The following is a 17,624-nucleotide window of genomic DNA, read 5'->3' on the forward strand; positions in this document are numbered from 1 at the left end:
ATAATTTTCCAACAAATCATGTACACTACTCTGAGTTGTAAATCAACATTTTATTGTAGTTTCATATTTTAAGTAGAGAAGACAGAGATTTTTTTTTCTTTCCAGCAGAATATTTAATTGTATACCATACATTGCACTGCATATTTGTTTGTTTAATGTTTTCATAGCCAACCAGGTGCTCCGCAGGGCGCAGCTTTATACGACCGCAGAGGTCGAACCCTGAACAGTTGGGGCAAGTATGGACAAAACATTCAAGCGTGATACAGCTCTGAATTTGGATTGTGATCAAATTTTTGACATTAAATGGTTTTTTTTTTACACAAAACAAATGTCAAGATTTTACAAATCAATTAAAGATTTCTTCTTCAAACTTTTGAAATCTAAAATTAAATAGTTGACACAGCATAGGTTTCTGACACAGAATGAATGTGGTCTAATGAACTTAAAAGTTTTTTTTTGCCTTTGAGCAATTCACTATGCTGTTGAATATTAATCCTCTCAAAAAAATGTTTGAAGAAATTTTCTTTTTATTTATGAAATCTGAAATGAGAAAAATTTAAACCCCCCCCCTTTTTTTTTCACATCCCCGTTTCCCTTTTTCCAAAACTGATATCAATTCAAATTTCTAATGGAGTTTGAAACAATAACTACTCTTTTAAATACATCATAAAATATTAAAATGTAAAATAAAGTGCTTGTTATCACTGAATGGTAAAGATTGGTTGGTAGTAAAAGTGAATATACATTGTTTATTGTATAAAACAATAAAAAAAACTTCATCAGCAACATTTTATATTGGCAAATTTCCAATGAAGTTATTTACATAAAGTTATTGGCAAATAAAAATAGAAAATGACATCATAGTCATGTCTGGCAAATGTCCAACATACATTATCTAAAAACATTTTAGATAAGATAAGGAAACAAGAGGCTCTCAAGAGCCTGAATCGCTCACCTGAATTTTTTTGGTTTAATCTCTCATCAATGATTATTTTGGCTTTTCAATTTATTTAAATGTTCTTGAAATCGTCCTATTCTCTTCAAAAGCCAAAAAAAAATCAATTTTTCCTATGTTCTATTTTAGCCATAGGAGCTATGTTTCTTGACATACAAGGAAATGAAATATAAAATTTATACTAGATACTCTGAAACTCTGAAACTCATTTAGCCTAAGTTTGGCTGAAATTGATACAGCAGTTTCAAAGGAGAAGATTTTTTAAAGTAAGTCAACATGATGAACAAATTGTGAAAAAAGTTTTTAAAGGGCAATAACTCCTTAAGAGGTCAATTGACAATTTTGGTCAAATTGACTTATTTGTAGATCTTACTTTGCTGATCATTTTTGCTGTTTACAGTTTATCTTTATCTATAATAATATTCAAGATAATGACCAAAAACTGCAAAATTTCCTTAAAATTACCAATTAAGTGGCAGCAACCCAACAATGGTTTGTTTGATTCATCTGAAAATTTCAGGGCTGATAGATCTTGACCTAATGAACATTTTTACCCCATGTCAGATTTGCTCTAAATGCTTTCGTTTTTGAGATATAAGCCAAAAACTGCATTTGACCCCTATGTTCTATTTTAAGTAACGGTGGCCATGTTTTTTGACGGATCAAAAATCTAAGGACACACTTTGTGCAGGATAATCTAAAGAACAATCATGCTAAGTTTCATCCAAATCCATTCAGTAGTTTCAGAGGAGAAGATTTTTTAAAGTTAGCAAATATGATGAACAAATTGTGAAAAATTGCCATTAAAGGACAATAACCCCTTAAGGGGTCAATTGACAATTTTGGTCATATTAACTTATTTGTAGATCTTACTTTGCTGATCATTTTTGCTGTTTACAGTTTATCTTTATCTATAATAATATTCAAGATAATGACCAAAAACTGCAAAATTTCCTTAAAATTACCAATTAAGTGGCAGCAACCCAACAATGGTTTGTTTGATTCATCTGAAAATTTCAGGGCTGATAGATCTTGACCTAATGAACATTTTTACCCCATGTCAGATTTGCTCTAAATGCTTTCGTTTTCGAGATATAAGCCAAAAACTGCATTTGACCCCTATGTTCTATTTTAGGTAACGGCGGCCATGTTTTTTGACGGATCAAAAATCGAAGCGCACACTTTGTGCAGGATACTCTAAGGAACAATCATGCTAAGTTTCATTCAAATCCATTCAGTAGTTTCAGAGGAGAAGATGTTTGAAAAATTGTTAACGACGACAGACGACGACGACGACGACGACGGACGCCAAGTGATAAGAAAAGCTCACATGGCCTTTTAGGCCAGGTGAGCTAAAAAAGCTTCATCAGCAACATTTTATATTGGCAAATTTCCAATGAAGTTATTTACATAAAGTTATTGGCAAATAAAAATAGAAAATGACATCATAGTCATGTCTGGCAAATTTCCAACATATATCATCAACTACTATTCTATACAAAGAAAGAAAACTCCAATTGAAAATTTCTTGCTATTGCACAATATTGTGCAATTAGATATTTCTTGCTATTGTGCAATACTGTGCAATTGAAAATTTCTTGCTATTGCACAATACTTGATATGGAATCCTGATTTGGACCAACTTGAAAACTGGGCCCATAATCAAAAATCAAAGTACATATTTAGATAAAGCATATCAAATAAGCCCAAGAATTTAATTTTTGTTAAAATCAAACTTAGTTTAATTTTGGACCCTTTGGACCTTAATGTAGACCAATTTGAAAACTGGACCAAAAATTAAGAATCTACATACACAGTTAGATTTGGCATATCAAAGAACCCATTTATTCAATTTTTGATGAAATCAAACAAAGTTTAATTTTGGACCCCCATTTGGACCAACTTGAAAACTAGGCCAATAATTAAAAATCTAAGTACATTTTTAAATTCAGCATATCAAAGAACCCCAAGGATTCAATTTTTGTTAAAATCAAACTAAGTTTAATTTTGGACCCTTTGGACCTTAATGTAGACCAATTTGAAAACGGGACCAAAAATTAAGAATCTACATACATAGTTAGATTCGGCATATCAAAGAACCCCAATTATTCAATTTTTGATGAAATCACACAAAGTTCAATTTTGGACCCTTTGGGCCCCTTATTCCTAAACTGTTAGGACCAAAACTCCCAAAATCAAACCCAACCTTCCTTTTATGGTCATAAACCTTGTGTTTAAATTTCATAGATTTCTATTTACTTATACTAAAGTTATGGTGCAAAAACCAAAAATAATGCTTATTTGGGCCCCTTTTTGGCCCCTAATTCATAAACTGTTAGGAGTAAAACTCCCAAAATCAAACCTAACCTTCCTTTTATGGTCATAAACCTTGTGTTTAAATTTCATAGATTTCTATTTACTTATACTAAAGTTATGGTGCAAAAACCAAAAATAATGCTTATTTGGGCCCTTTTTTGGCCCTTAATTCCTAAACTGTTGGAACCAAAACTCCCAAAATCAATCCCAACCTTCCTTTTGTGGTCATAAACCTTGTGTCAAAATTTCATAGATTTCTATTCACTTAAACTAAAGTTATAGTGCGAAAACCAAGAAAATGCTTATTTGGGCCCTTTTTGGCCCCTAATTCCTAAAATGTTGGGACCAAAACTCCCAAAATCAATCCCAACCTTCCTTTGGTGGTCATAAACCTTGTGTTAAAATTTCATGATTTCTATTCACTTTTACTAAAGTTAGAATGCGAAAACTAAAAGTATTTGGACGACGACGACGACGCAGACGACATAGCAATATACGACCAAAAAATTAAAATTTTTGCGGTCGTATAAAAACTGAATGCTTTAATTTTTTTTTATACTTTTCATCTTTTACGACTTTTTTCAATGGGAGATAACTCAAAAACTTTTTATGTAGAAATAAAAGTATTCCATAAACCAGTATACATGTTTTATACATATCTGAACAAAAGTGTGCAATCACTCATTTAGACTTTTGTTCAAAATAACAGTTATGAATGAAACCATTTTTTTCTTTAAGTTGTGTATTACATTATAAATATTTTATTTTTCTTAATTGAACAGGCACTTGTCTCTGAGAATTACTATACATGTATTATTAACAGGGTTTATGTATACTAGGTAAGGAATAATTGTGTGTATACATTTTTTCCAATTGTCCAATATTTTTATGTATATTTAGATCAATAAATATGATAAAGAAAAAAAAAAGACTTTTTAACCATAATTCTACTCCTATCTGAATGAATCTGATATCTATTTATTTTAAGGAAGCACTTGTTTTAATTTATACTTATTAATATTTGGCAACTATAGTTACAGTGAAAGTGGGTAAAAACTTAAAATTAAGGGGAATTAATTCAAATACTGTAAGGGTGTTCAGATTTGTATGAAATTTTTGCATTTTCAACCTTAAGATATTGGAACAATGGCAAAAAATGATAAATTAAGTTTTCAGGAGTAGTTGCTCAAAAAAAAGGTTCACATAATTTTCTCAAATTAAAAAAGACTTCAAAGATAGAACTTGTTGAGCTGGGCTGGCCATTAATACCCTTCAATTTCTTTTATCTAACTGCTTTGGATGTTTTAATTTACAATGTGCAGGATGATGGACTAACAAACAAGCAGACACTACCCTGACACTTAATAGTAGGAGTATGACTTTCAAAAGACCTCAGTATTCTAAGTAGGGAGAGTTAAAGACCGTATTTTACCTTTGGTTTGTTTGCTGTCCCTTTCAAATCTCTGCCTCCTGCAAAATAAAATTACTAATTTTATAACTCTTTTAAAAATGCCATTATGGTCAATATTACTAGATAACTACCAAAATTTCTTCCAAGAAGCATTTTACGAATATTGCATTGTTGACCTGCAGAGGTCTTCTCTGTTTTTATGTTGTTGTTGTGTTGCTGTCTAACTGACCTATACCTTTTATCAATATGAATTTAATCAATTACTGATTTCTAATTAGTTTATAGCATTCTGCATGGTGTCTGTACCTAGACACTGAAGAAACAGTCTTGTCCATTATTTCAATTAAACCGTATTTTTCCCATTTTATCCGAAAAAATGTGCCTTCACAGGGGTGTTGTGAGCACTTGTCCCTGGGCAAGTAAAACTGTAAATTTTACTTGTCCGGAAAAAAAGTTACTTGCCCTGATGGTCCCAATAAATATTGTAGTATTTTATTGTTAGCTAATATATGATTCTTAGCACTGTTTTGCATCCCAAACAAATCAGTGAAATCAATTGGTTTATATGTGTAAAAATTTAGGAATGTTGGAAATGGGTTTATAACATCAATGGGACAGAAACTCAAAAGCAAACCAACTAAATGAAATGACATGTAAAGGACAAGTTTGCAGCATTGTTTTTTAATAAAAATTGTAGCCAGTAGGTACACTGCGTATACTTAATTTAGAGGACAGTGAGTGAAGAAATGGAAACTAAATAATAGATTAACTAGTTATTTCTATCAACTGACACACTTGGTTTTTTGTTGATAGTTGAACACTTATATTTACCACTTAGACAACACATAAGGTTGCCTTTGATCTATAATTAAGATAAAAACAACAAGAATGTGTCCTCAGTACACGAATGCCCCACTCGCACTATCATTTTCTATGTTCAGTGGACCGTGAAATTGGGGTAAAATCTCTAATTTGGCATTAAAATTAGAAAGATCATATCATAGGGAACATGTGTACCAAGTTTGAAGTCGATTGGACTTCAACTTCATCAAAAACTACCTCGACCAAAAACTTTAACCTGAAGCGGGACAGACGGACGAACGGACGAACGAACGGACGGACGGACGCACAGACCAGAAAACATAATGCCCCTCTACTATCGTAGGTGGGGCATAAAAATTATTATCTGAATTTCTTTCCAAGGGGTATCCTGATATCCACAATGTCTGATATTCTCGCTTCCATATTTTTTTTTATATACACCTTGACCATCTCTGTTTGCGTTTCATGCTTTCGACTTGACTCATCATTCTTTTTGTCTTGCTTGCCCGATGTTTTATTAAGTATTCATCAATCTGAATCTCATTCAAAATCTTAAGAAATGACACTTCCGGTGAATAGTGGATAAAACATAATCGACGATCCCGGGTCAATGGACAAAGCCAATGCAATATTACGCGACTCGGGTTTGCATACCTATTTTTACTCATTTTGGCAATCGATCTATTTCCGGAGTTATGTAATATTTATTGACATGAACATTGATGTTTTTACTTAAATATATGTTTTTACTCGCTGATTATTGGTTTCTTTTACATAAATTAAACCTCTTTAAACATTTTGAAATTAATCCTATATTTTTGTTGAATTTGAACTTTGTCTTGTATATTATTTTACTTGTCCACGGGCAACCAAGACAAAAATAATTACTTGTCCGGGTGTTAAAATGTACGAGTCGGGCGAGTCGGGCATAGCATTTCCACACCACTGCTTCAAAATAGCTTAGAAACCTTTTTTGTAAGTGGGTTCAAATTGAGGGCATAAAAGTAAATCCATTTAAAATTTGACAAGGGAAAAAGTGAATAATCTTTATTATTCCTTTAATTTTAGTTAATCAACATTAGCCACCTAGTCAATATTGTCTTCATATACACCAGAGAGAGCAATAGAAAATGATCCATCTTGTCCAGCATGGATTCCTGCTACTGTAGGCCTACAAATCACAAAATATTATCTTCAGTTAATTATCAGGAGGAATAACAAGTATGGCGCTACCAAAACTTACAAAACCTTCTACACCATTTGGTCTCTGGTGGAGAGTTGTTTCATTGGTGACCCTACCACATCTTCTTATTTTCATACAACAAACTAAGCATTCTGATATCATTGTGTGCCTTACCTGTTCTGCATTTAATTAGAATTCAAGATTGGAATTGATAATTCTTAACAAAATCATTTTATTTCATAATATTCTCTTTGAAATTGGGGGTTGATGGACTCCATAAAGATTTATTAATATTTAAGCCAAAATTAGAATAAACAGGTTTGCTTGCCATAGCCTGACTGACCTGATTTCAGATGATTTGGAAATTTCTTTAATTTCCATTCACCTAAATCTTAGTTTCAATGTGATTGGAACAAATGGAAATAAATTCACCATTCTAAAAGGATTTCTATAATATTCTGACTGTCTGGATGATAAATGATGGAAGTTAGTATGGTGATACAGGTATCATACAAGTAAACCAAACACATATTAAGTTAGGAACCATATTTTGTTTGAAAATCAAGCAATAATTTGAGCATCAAAATCTCAGTGTGGTCCTTGTATTGGATTTTGTAAGGAGTTTGACTTTTCTACTTCTAACATTCTAATGAAAAAACATAAAATTTTCAAATGATTTTTTGCTTTAGCATTATTAATGAGAACATCCAAACCTGTGTATGCCATCACGACAGCATTCCATTCTTGTGGCCCATACTGTTCCTACTTCCACACCTAAAATGCAAAGAAAACAACATGGTAATTCAAATTTGTAAATGATAAAATATACCGTCTGAACAAAAACAATGGCCACTTGTCCAAATAAGAGAAATTATGTTTTCAATTATCATTGTATTATGAGTGTACTTTTTGCTATGTGTTACCATACTTATCAATTAACCACTTCTATGACTATTACAGTATAGAAACATGACCTCCAGTTGACTTATAAATGTCTTCTGTTTTTGCATAGTTTGTTATCTGTCTCTAGACTTTCATTTAGGATAATTTCTCTTGTGTAGTTAATACATGAATAAGATTTCGGCAAAATAATCCCAAAAAACATTGAAGGAAGAGAGAACATTTACACTGTATTACAAAACCAGATGATGCCACAAATTAAGATGCTTTGACTTTTTTAACTTTAGTTGCAGATTAAAAACTGACAGAAATGTTACAATAATTAGACTAACAAAGGAACAAGAAAAACAGGTATGCCTCCTCCTAAGAAATTTGGATAAACTGTATAACATATTACCTGGAACTGCTCCGTAAAAATTTGGTCTATTTGGTGCAACTTTGGCCGGAGCATCATTCTCTTCAATCCATTGGTCAACTTCTTCCTTTAATTCTGTTTCTGTTGGCACTTCCTTTTAAAATATAAATAATCTTGTCAGTTTGTAAATTCAAACTTTTTATATGCATCTCAATATTATATTTTTATACTTATAAAACTAACAAAAGTTATAATTTTTATTTAAAATAGATACTAGATTCGTGCACCAAGCACAGTTTATGCAAATTTTGTTAGTTAGCTATAACCATCACTCAATATATATATCATTTATAATTTTTTTTATGTTCATCTATTGGATATTTCCAAGGTTGTGCTCGAATCCACTTTGCTTTTTATTTTTTCTAATAAGAAGTGATTAAAAAATTGATAACTATAAAGCCAGTCCCTTTAGGACTTTGATTGTTTAAGGCAATGTTTACCCCAAAACATACCATCTGTTACTAAAATCTCACACTGATTTATTTTTAATTGATCTCTTAGTCAACCAATATATATCACAATATGGCTTTAAAACAAATAAAATAGTTCAACCATGTATAAATTAAACAACAAAAGAAAGAGTTATAATTGCACAATATTAAGTCCTTAAAAATGCATGGCTATCATTCCAATTAGATATCAGAATTGCTTTTGTGGAAATTTCCAACATATATATGTACCTTTCCCTTAACACGAGCTGAATGTCTCCGACTTCCCCTCAAAGATCCAGAATTTTCTGGGTCTAATTCAACATGCTTCTTTGCTGGTCGACTAGAAGTGCTGTCTTCTGCTTTTCTCTTGTTACCACGAATACCCTTCTTGAAGCTGACTTTCGGTAAGGATTTGTACTGAAATTGAAAATCATCTAGATCAAGTTTATTTACTTTAACTGGAAAATACAACTCTTTTAGTACAATATGACATAAATTTCTGACCCTCTCACTGTAAAGAAGTATCCAAGTAGGTCAATGTTGTTTTCCCAGAATTAAATAAAATTTAAATTGCATGATCTATCTTTTTTCATACTTTGTTATTAAATCTCAGTGAATGTTGGTTTGTCCACAATAAAATTTCCCTTCTTGAATTATTTATGAGATCTTATAATAAATACACATTGCTGAAACTGCTTTTTATCAAAATTAGCTAAACTGGTAGCATGTCTGCAGCAGTTATTGTTAAAGTGGTAACCAGGCCAATACTTCTTCCATCAAAATAGATAGTTATGCTATTTTTACAATGTTTTCAGGGATTTATGGTTAAATATGGCTAGTTAAAACATATTTTAATGGTTTGTGGTTCATTAGTGTTTCTCGTTTTTTTTATGTAGATAAGACCGTTAGCTTTCCTGTTTGAATGATTTTAAACTAGTCATTTATTTTGGCCCTTTTAAGCTTACTGTTCAGTGTGAGCCAATGCTTTGTGTTGAAGACCGTACTTTGACCTGTAATAGTTAACTTTCACAAATTGTGACTTTGATGGAGAGTTGTCTCATTGGTACTCATATCACATCATATTGTCTCATTTTAACAATAGAGAAAAATTATCAAGGCAAGTATAAATTATTCTAGATGGTGTAAAAAAACAAAAAAAAAACGCAATTCATGGCTCTATGTATCCTTAAACAATGTTTAATGACTAAATATGAAAAGTTTACAAGAAAAATATAATAAAAACCTCAACAAATCAAGTGTGTAGCCCTAAAACATATAAAAACAAGAATGTGTCCAAAGTACACAGATGCCCCACTCGCACTATCCTTTTCCATGTTCCATGGACCGTGAAATTGGGTAATAATCTAATTTGGTATTAAAATTAGAAAGATTATACTATGGGGAACATATGTACTAAGTTTCAAGTTGATTGGACTTCAATTTTATCAAAAACTCCCTTGACCAAAAACTTTAACCTGAAACTCCCACTTTCATTTTCTATGTTTAGTGGACCGTGAAATTGGGGTCAAAAGTCTAATTTGGCTTCAAAATTAAAAAGATTATATCATAAGCAACAATTAAGTTTACGAAGTTTGAAGTTGATTGGACTTCAGCTTCACCAAAAACTACCTTGACCAAAAACTTTAACCTGAAACTCCCACTTTCATTTTCTATGTTCAGTGGACCGTGAAATTGGGGTCAAAAGTCTAATTTGGCTTTAAAATTAGAAAGATCATATCATAAGCAACAAGTCTACTAAGTTTCAAGTTGATTGGACTTCAGCTTCATCAAAAACTACCTTGACCAAAAACTTTAACCTGAACGGACGGACGCACAGACGAACGGAGCCACAGACCAGAAAACATAATGCCCCTCTACTATCGTAGGTGGGGCATAAAAATATAAATTATAAATATGGACCATAATTTGCTATTGGGCTCCGTTTCCTATAACTATAGAAAAGTGATAAAATGTGAATTACTGTAAGAAAAGTTGTAACTACATCTAAAGATGCCATTATTTTTATCAACATACAAGTGTATGCTACTCTTCCCTAGAAAAAAAATTGAAATATGGGCAGGAATTCGCTAGTGAAATTTTAGGGTCAATAGTGTTTATCCAATTAAAAAATAAAGAAATCATGCAAATATGGAGAATAAACATTGTTTAAATATCAAAGTGGGTTAGTCTTTAATGCCAAATGCAAAAAAAATGGATCCAATTAAAAAAATCAACAAAAAATCAGCACTTGTTATGTGCTGGTAGTTGAAAACTGTAGACAAAAAGTGTGACATTTCTGCAGTGGCAAAACCCCTAGTCATATTTAGAATATGCCTGAAGAATTGTTCTACTATCATAGTTGAAAATCAACTGCAAAATGATCTGTCTATCATTTAGAAACCCCATTTTGTACAGAATCCGATTATTGCTGCAAATAAAATACGTTTGAAAATGGACAAGTGCATGTAACTTTTCCCGTCAACAAATGTTACATGCACCTTTTCATTAGCTGATTAGCTTTGGAAACAAGTTATTGGTCCAGCATGGCAAATTTTGAAAGGTGTCAACAATGGGTACAATTTGGATTTCATGATTTTTATCAATCAACTGAAGTTTGAAAAATATAGAAGGTAAGAAAATTTATTTCATTTTCGTGTCAATACTGCCCAATAATACTCATCTTTTTATAACAGTTGTATACTTTTTATAGTAAGCATTACCATAATTATTTTTTTCACATTTCAACCCACTGACAATTACATTAAAATGTGGCTTTGTCATCTTTCACACTAGGCATCTACCAGTGATCAAGCAGATGATAAGAGAGTGGGACCAGGTTAATTTGACCTCACAAGGAAGTGTTACATGCACTTTCTGTGTAAATTAGGTTCTTTGATAATGATGTGTGACTTGCTTTGCAATTTTGTCAAAAAATATAAGTTTATCTTGTATTTAAACAGGTTTGACCCTTACGATATTCATTTTATTGCTGGAGAGATTTCTGTACATAACATTGACACGAAAATATTTACCAAGGAAAGGTGTCTATGATACATGCAAAAGCTTTTTTTTGTACGGTTTGCCTTATCAATTTTTTACATGGAATACCACAGATTAATTGCCAATTTGATTAACTAGTACTTGTATTCATTCTCAGCATTATAAAGATAACTGGCCACTTAATTTCAAAACATAAAATGTAACATTGACACCAGAATAAAAACAATATTACTTTATTACACTTAAAGCATAATTGGCCAGTGCATAATATTAAATCAAATGTAGATTTATGCTGAATTCTTAACAGAGAAGTTGTTGATCTTTCTTGATTTCTAGACTTTACAATATTTACTTGTAATTCTTATCGTTTAAAGGCATGTAACATTGACACATCTTCTGCGTCCAGGTTACATGCTACAACCTAATAAATGTGCATACAATTATTCAATCAATAAAATCTTGTTGAAATTTAAATTTGCTTTATTAAAATGATACATGTATTAAAGAAATAAATGAGTTTTAATTATTTGTGTTTATTTTTTTCCTGATTGACTAGCAATTTTTCCTCATCATTTGTTGGTGTTCCTGTCAATGTTACATACATAACCCAGAATTATAATGTTTTAAAAGCATTGATTTCCAAACCTCTGTTATGAGCTTTAAAATGAGTTTATCTGAGTTTATAAATGACTAACATCTGAAATATTGTCATCACACAATTTCTTTGATGCTCCTATGATAACTTCATGAGTAACATGGACTACGATTTTTGTATCAGGTCTTTTTTGTGTTACATGAGAAGATTTTACTGTGTTGAAATCAACAGTTAATCTAATTTTTAATATTCAAAGTTATTATTATGATACCTATTTTAAAAAATAATGTATAAAGTAAACCCAAATTAAACTTTTTTTTCATTAAGAAATTGTGTATGTAACATTGCCAGAGTCTATTATTTAGACTTTTACATGTTCAGGCCAGTGTTACATGCATAAACAAAACTTACTGCCATATGGAGTTATTATCTTATTTTTATTTTACAAAATTAAAGCGTTTTCATGTTTTCCTGTTTAATTTGTCTTTTAACACTAGTTAGTAACATTGACAACAATATTTTGTGTCAAGATTTTTTTATGTTACATGCAAAGGTATTACTTCCTTAAAGTCAGACATTTATATAACATTTTATAATCTAAATGATTAATTAGATATTACTGGGCAGCAATTATATTATTTCTCCAAAGTTGACTATTAAGCACACCACTTTCATCTTCTGGTCTTCATGTATGTAACATTGACATACAACCTTTTACTTTTCAGTCAATGTTACACGCATGAACAGAACTGATAACATTTACTTACTCCTTTGCTCTATAAAGAGATTATTGATAATTTAACTTGTTTTACCACCATCAAACTTCATTTTTATTTCTAAATATAGATATTCCTTTTAGAAGTGTATTTTCTTCATTGACAACAAAATTGGTGTCGGTCTTGAAAATTTACATGCAATTTTTAATAAAAAAAAGCAATATAAACCTAAGAAAGAAAAAGATGATCAGCAATAAATGTGATGAAGAAAACTCTCAGGAAGATGCTGCAAAAAGATACTGTCCCTGTCAACCAGTCAGATGGTGATGTCCCTGGCAGCCAGACAGATGGTGATGTCCCTGTCAGCCTGGAAGATGGTGATGTACATATCAGTCAATCAGTTAGTTGGTGATGTTCCTGTCAGTCAGTCAGTCTGTGATGTTCTTGTAAGCCAGTCAGAGGGTAATGTCCCTGTCAGCCAACAGATGGTGATGTCCTAGTCAGCCTGGCAGATGGTGATGTTCATATTAGTCTGTCATTTGGTGATGTTCCTGTCAGTCAGTCATATGGTGATGTTCCTGTCAGCCGGTCAGATGGTGATGTCCCTGTCAGCCAGTCAGATGGTGATGTCCCTGTCAGCCAGTCAGATGGTGATATCCCTTTCAGCCTGTCAAATGGTGATAACCCTATCAGCCTGGCAGATTATTATGTCTGTGTTGGCCAGTCTGATAAGGTCCCTATTAGTGAGTCAGGTGTTGACGGTCCTTTCAGTCAGTCAGATAGTAGTTATGTGTCAGAAAACCAGATGATGGTGACTGTGTATGCAGACATACTAGTGATCTCCAATTTGACCATTCTACAGCAGTGTAGAAGATATTTATTTTAAAATCTTGTTTATTTATCCCTTTTCATTCACCAGTCAACACATGTATCATGTGTATTTACTGATGCTCATTATAGAAATCATGAGGAATTCAATTTGTAACATTTTTTTTTTAATTGTTATGCCAATAATTGACATTCCAGAATATCTTTTGCATTATAAGAGGTTCAGGCTCCTTCTGATTTCAAAATAATAATAATAAACTCATCATGGATACCAGAATTGAAATTTTGAAGGCCAGAAACGCTTTTCGTTTACAATAGACTATTCAGTGACGCTAATGAAACAAAAAAGTAAAAGAAGGCCAAATAAAGTTGAAAACAGGACTATGGTCTAATGGGTGTTGGTTTTCTCTTCTGAATTGTTTTACACTGGTCATTATGAGGCCCTTTAAATTGTGGCTTTCTGTAGTTTAGGTAACAAGTTTTCAAGATGAAATGGCATTGAAAAATCGAAACAAGATATTTGAGAGTTTCTATATTATTGTAAATTTTATAATCTATGCATGGATTTTGGTTCTGATTGAGGGTAGATTAATTGTTGTTTTGTTTTTTTTTCCTTTTTTCAGATAGATAGTTGAAGATGTTGGAGACAGAAAACAAGAAACAAGAAACTTGTTTTGAATGTTTGAAATAAAATTTATTGTTTAAACCTTAAAATGTTATCATAAATGTAAGATTAACCAGCAGAAATAAAACGAGATATAGGGTAATATGTCTATCAGACAACAACCTCAAAGATGAAACCCAAATTGTTCTTTATAGAAGTTATGTAAACGATTGAAAATAAGATTCTCAATAAATGCAGCTGTATCAACCTCTCGTAGATTTGTCCATGTTTTGTCTTGGTTTTTCATACTATTAGTTTTAAGTGTAAATAACTGTGTCACATGAATGAGGGATACATGTAATCATTTTGTACCCTTACTTTGTCAGTATTAGTTATTGAGTGAGAAACTTCGTGGATGCTGATGGTTGTGTGGTTGTCTTCTTATCAATCTCATCCCTGTGCATAAAAAAAACGGGTTGCTTACTTACTGATATAAAAATGTTTCATGTTGTGGAAATTTTGGATGACTCCTTCATCAATTGATCTATCTTTGGTCTTAATTTTATTTTTCTGGTTATTTTGACATTTGAATATCTTTTAATTTAGCCTTCCATAGTGTACCACCATGAACAAGCATAACTACTGGTATAGTTAAAAAATATGTCTGCTGTCTGAAATTTAGGTGAATGGTTTTGGTATTAACCACTATTTAAATAATATCATATATGAGAAATTTTGCAGTATAATTGTATAATTTACATTCAGATGGTTGTTTGGAGGCTTTTTATATCTTTTAAGGTCAATTCTGGCATGGTTCATTATTCATATTTTTTGTGTCCACGTTACATGCAACATTTAAGTCACTATTTTATGACAGAAATGAGATAATTGCAAAAATATTAATACAATTTTTTAATGTGAGGGTAACACAATGAAAAAGAGCCTTTACATGTTCAGAAAGAAAATGATTCTTACTGTATTTATCTCTTAAACATTGCATGTAACATTGACAGAAAAGTAGAGGAAACTTGTTTTCACAAAATTTCTGAAAGAAATGAAAATATACATTTTAGATTTTTGATGATAGACAATGTTTTGTGATCAATATATATGATATTGAATGTTGAATAAGTTAAGGAATCATTAATCTCAATTTGGAAAAAGTGTCCATGTTACATGCTCCAAATTCATTATTTGCTTTGGTTCCAAACTGACGCAAGTTTAAAAATGTTTTTTTTGGTGACAAATAGAAGGACACCATTTGTAGCAATAATTTGTAAAAAATTTAGAAGCTTATAATGATTTTTATTTTTTTCTTACAATGTCACAATAAAGTAGCATTAGCGAATTCCTGCCCATATACGAATTTCAAAGATTCTACAACCGTATTTTTGTGTCGTTTCTCGCGTTACTTTTTGCTTCCGACATTCCGAAGAGCATAACGCTGACTGATTTATAGATAATCGTCACCGGCAAATTCGTAACTTTTGCTTTCAAATAACAAAGAACATCGACCAATAAGAATGGTGAGAAGAAAATGCCGAGAACTATAAGTATTTATGTAGCAGATGTAAGAACAGTGGCGTGACTTTTGTGTCCGATTTCGTAACACAAATTTTAGATGATGTAATCTGCTTTGTTGTAATAGAATTTTTAAAAACAATATGCAAATATGAACTCTCGCGAGATATTCAAACAGGTAAATCAGAGATGATTTACATTCTTGTTTTGATCTTCGTAATAATTAAGTAAGAAAATGATGTTATCGTTATGCGTTACATTTCACACGAAACAGAAGTCCAGTTATTTATTAAAATTGTTTTTGTCCTTAAGTTCTAATCATTTCCGGTCATACGTGAAACATGTGACTAACATGTGATAACGCCATTACGGCCGGATGTACGAAATACTAGGTCTAAACATTGTTTTTGTTTCCAACGGGATGTTAGCAAACATAATCTGTAGACTTGTTTCGTCTTGTTTAAAATAGGAAAATACAATTGTCAAAGAGATTGCGCCGGTGGTCTGTTATTTTTCCTATGTGCATAATGTTACATACGATCCTGTGTGAAAATAAATGCCCAATGACTTGACAAAATCGATTTCATATTTGACAGACGTTAGAACACACTTCGTTTCCCGATAATGACGTGAAGAGTCCTTGGAAAAATCAATCGAAATTACGTCTCTTATCATTGCACCAATGCTCGTTGGATTGATTTAACTTCAGCAGTAAATATTACTGGATATTTTAGGTGAATAAATATAATTTAATAAAAAATACATGTTAATATACCGTTACACTTGGAATGTACAAAGTTGGCATCTTTGTCACAGTTTTTAATTAATATTTTTTATTCATGTTCTGCAAACACTTATCAGAAAAGCAATAAACTTGTCAAAGGAGAAGTAAACTTTTACCATGCATGACTTGAAAGGAAGTACTTTATTGATTTCAGCCCACTAAAGTAGGTTAAAATGTGGAAACCATGTAGATGGTGTACAGGTCACAAGTATCACATTGTGCCTATTTTAAAGATTTTAATTCCAAGTTTTTTTCTTTACTGGATTTAAAGAATGTTACATTGCCAATGATTTGGAATAAATTGTATATAACTGGAATATCAAAACCAAATATAAATACATGTTTTTGGCTTAAACATCAAGATACAACGATTATGGTATCCTGTATCGATGAAGAAAATATGGAAAATTCTGAATAAATTGTACTAATTGTTTTCAAAACAAGCACATATTTAGGAGTTTTATAATACTGTTACATTTAAGATGGATTTTAAGAAAAAGTATACTGTTCAGATTATTTTAAGCAGATTTTGCAATAAAATAAAACTAAAAAAATGCTTTCGGTTTCTAATGGTTTCCTGTCAGGTTTCAAAAAAAATTTAATATAACATTGAAAATAGATTTTAAATATTAACATGAAGCAAGTAACACTAGTAATGGTGTTTATTTATGCCTTTTGAATTATATTGTGCAAAATAAAGAAAATAAAGATTGGTTTCCTTTTTGGTTTCATGTCACGTAAACGGTGAATCAAAATGTATTAATTTTTTCTCGAAAAACTCAATTGTTCCATTCATACTATTCTAACACCAACACAACCCACAAAATAAAAGTTAAAATTTTAGAACTTATAAAAAAGGATACAAAAAGAAACCAAAGGCCGAATACCAAATTATGGTCCATATATATAGTAATTTCATGGTCACTATGTCAGGCTAATATTAAGAAAATAATTACTGGATTGATTAATCCAATCTCAGCCAAAATTCTTCTGTTGTCTTCTAGATTCTTCAATCGGACTTGTTCATATTCGTTTGCAGGCATTGTCAACCTCCAATATTCTATCCTGATATTGATAATCATCTCAGTTTGTGTTTACATTTACAGAATACCATGTGTTATTTTCCCGCCGTTCATCACATGA

The 17,624-nt window shown here is 31.4% G+C and overlaps 1 protein-coding gene across 1 annotated transcript; it reads right to left on the minus strand.

Moving 5' to 3' along the window:
* Positions 1-6,590: 6,590 nt before the first annotated feature.
* Positions 6,591-17,613, minus strand: LOC143068468 (uncharacterized). The gene is made up of 5 exons (XM_076242561.1): positions 17,438-17,613; positions 8,683-8,850; positions 7,985-8,096; positions 7,401-7,461; positions 6,591-6,675 (listed from the first exon to the last, which is right to left on the minus strand). Exons 1-5 carry the CDS (start codon positions 17,561-17,563, stop codon positions 6,591-6,593), a joined length of 552 nt encoding a protein of 183 aa, XP_076098676.1. The 5' UTR covers positions 17,564-17,613.
* Between the last annotated feature and the right edge of the window lie 11 nt (positions 17,614-17,624).

The sequence above is a fragment of the Mytilus galloprovincialis genome, chromosome 3 (assembly GCF_965363235.1).
Source record: "Mytilus galloprovincialis chromosome 3, xbMytGall1.hap1.1, whole genome shotgun sequence".
Taxonomy (NCBI): domain Eukaryota; kingdom Metazoa; phylum Mollusca; class Bivalvia; order Mytilida; family Mytilidae; genus Mytilus; species Mytilus galloprovincialis.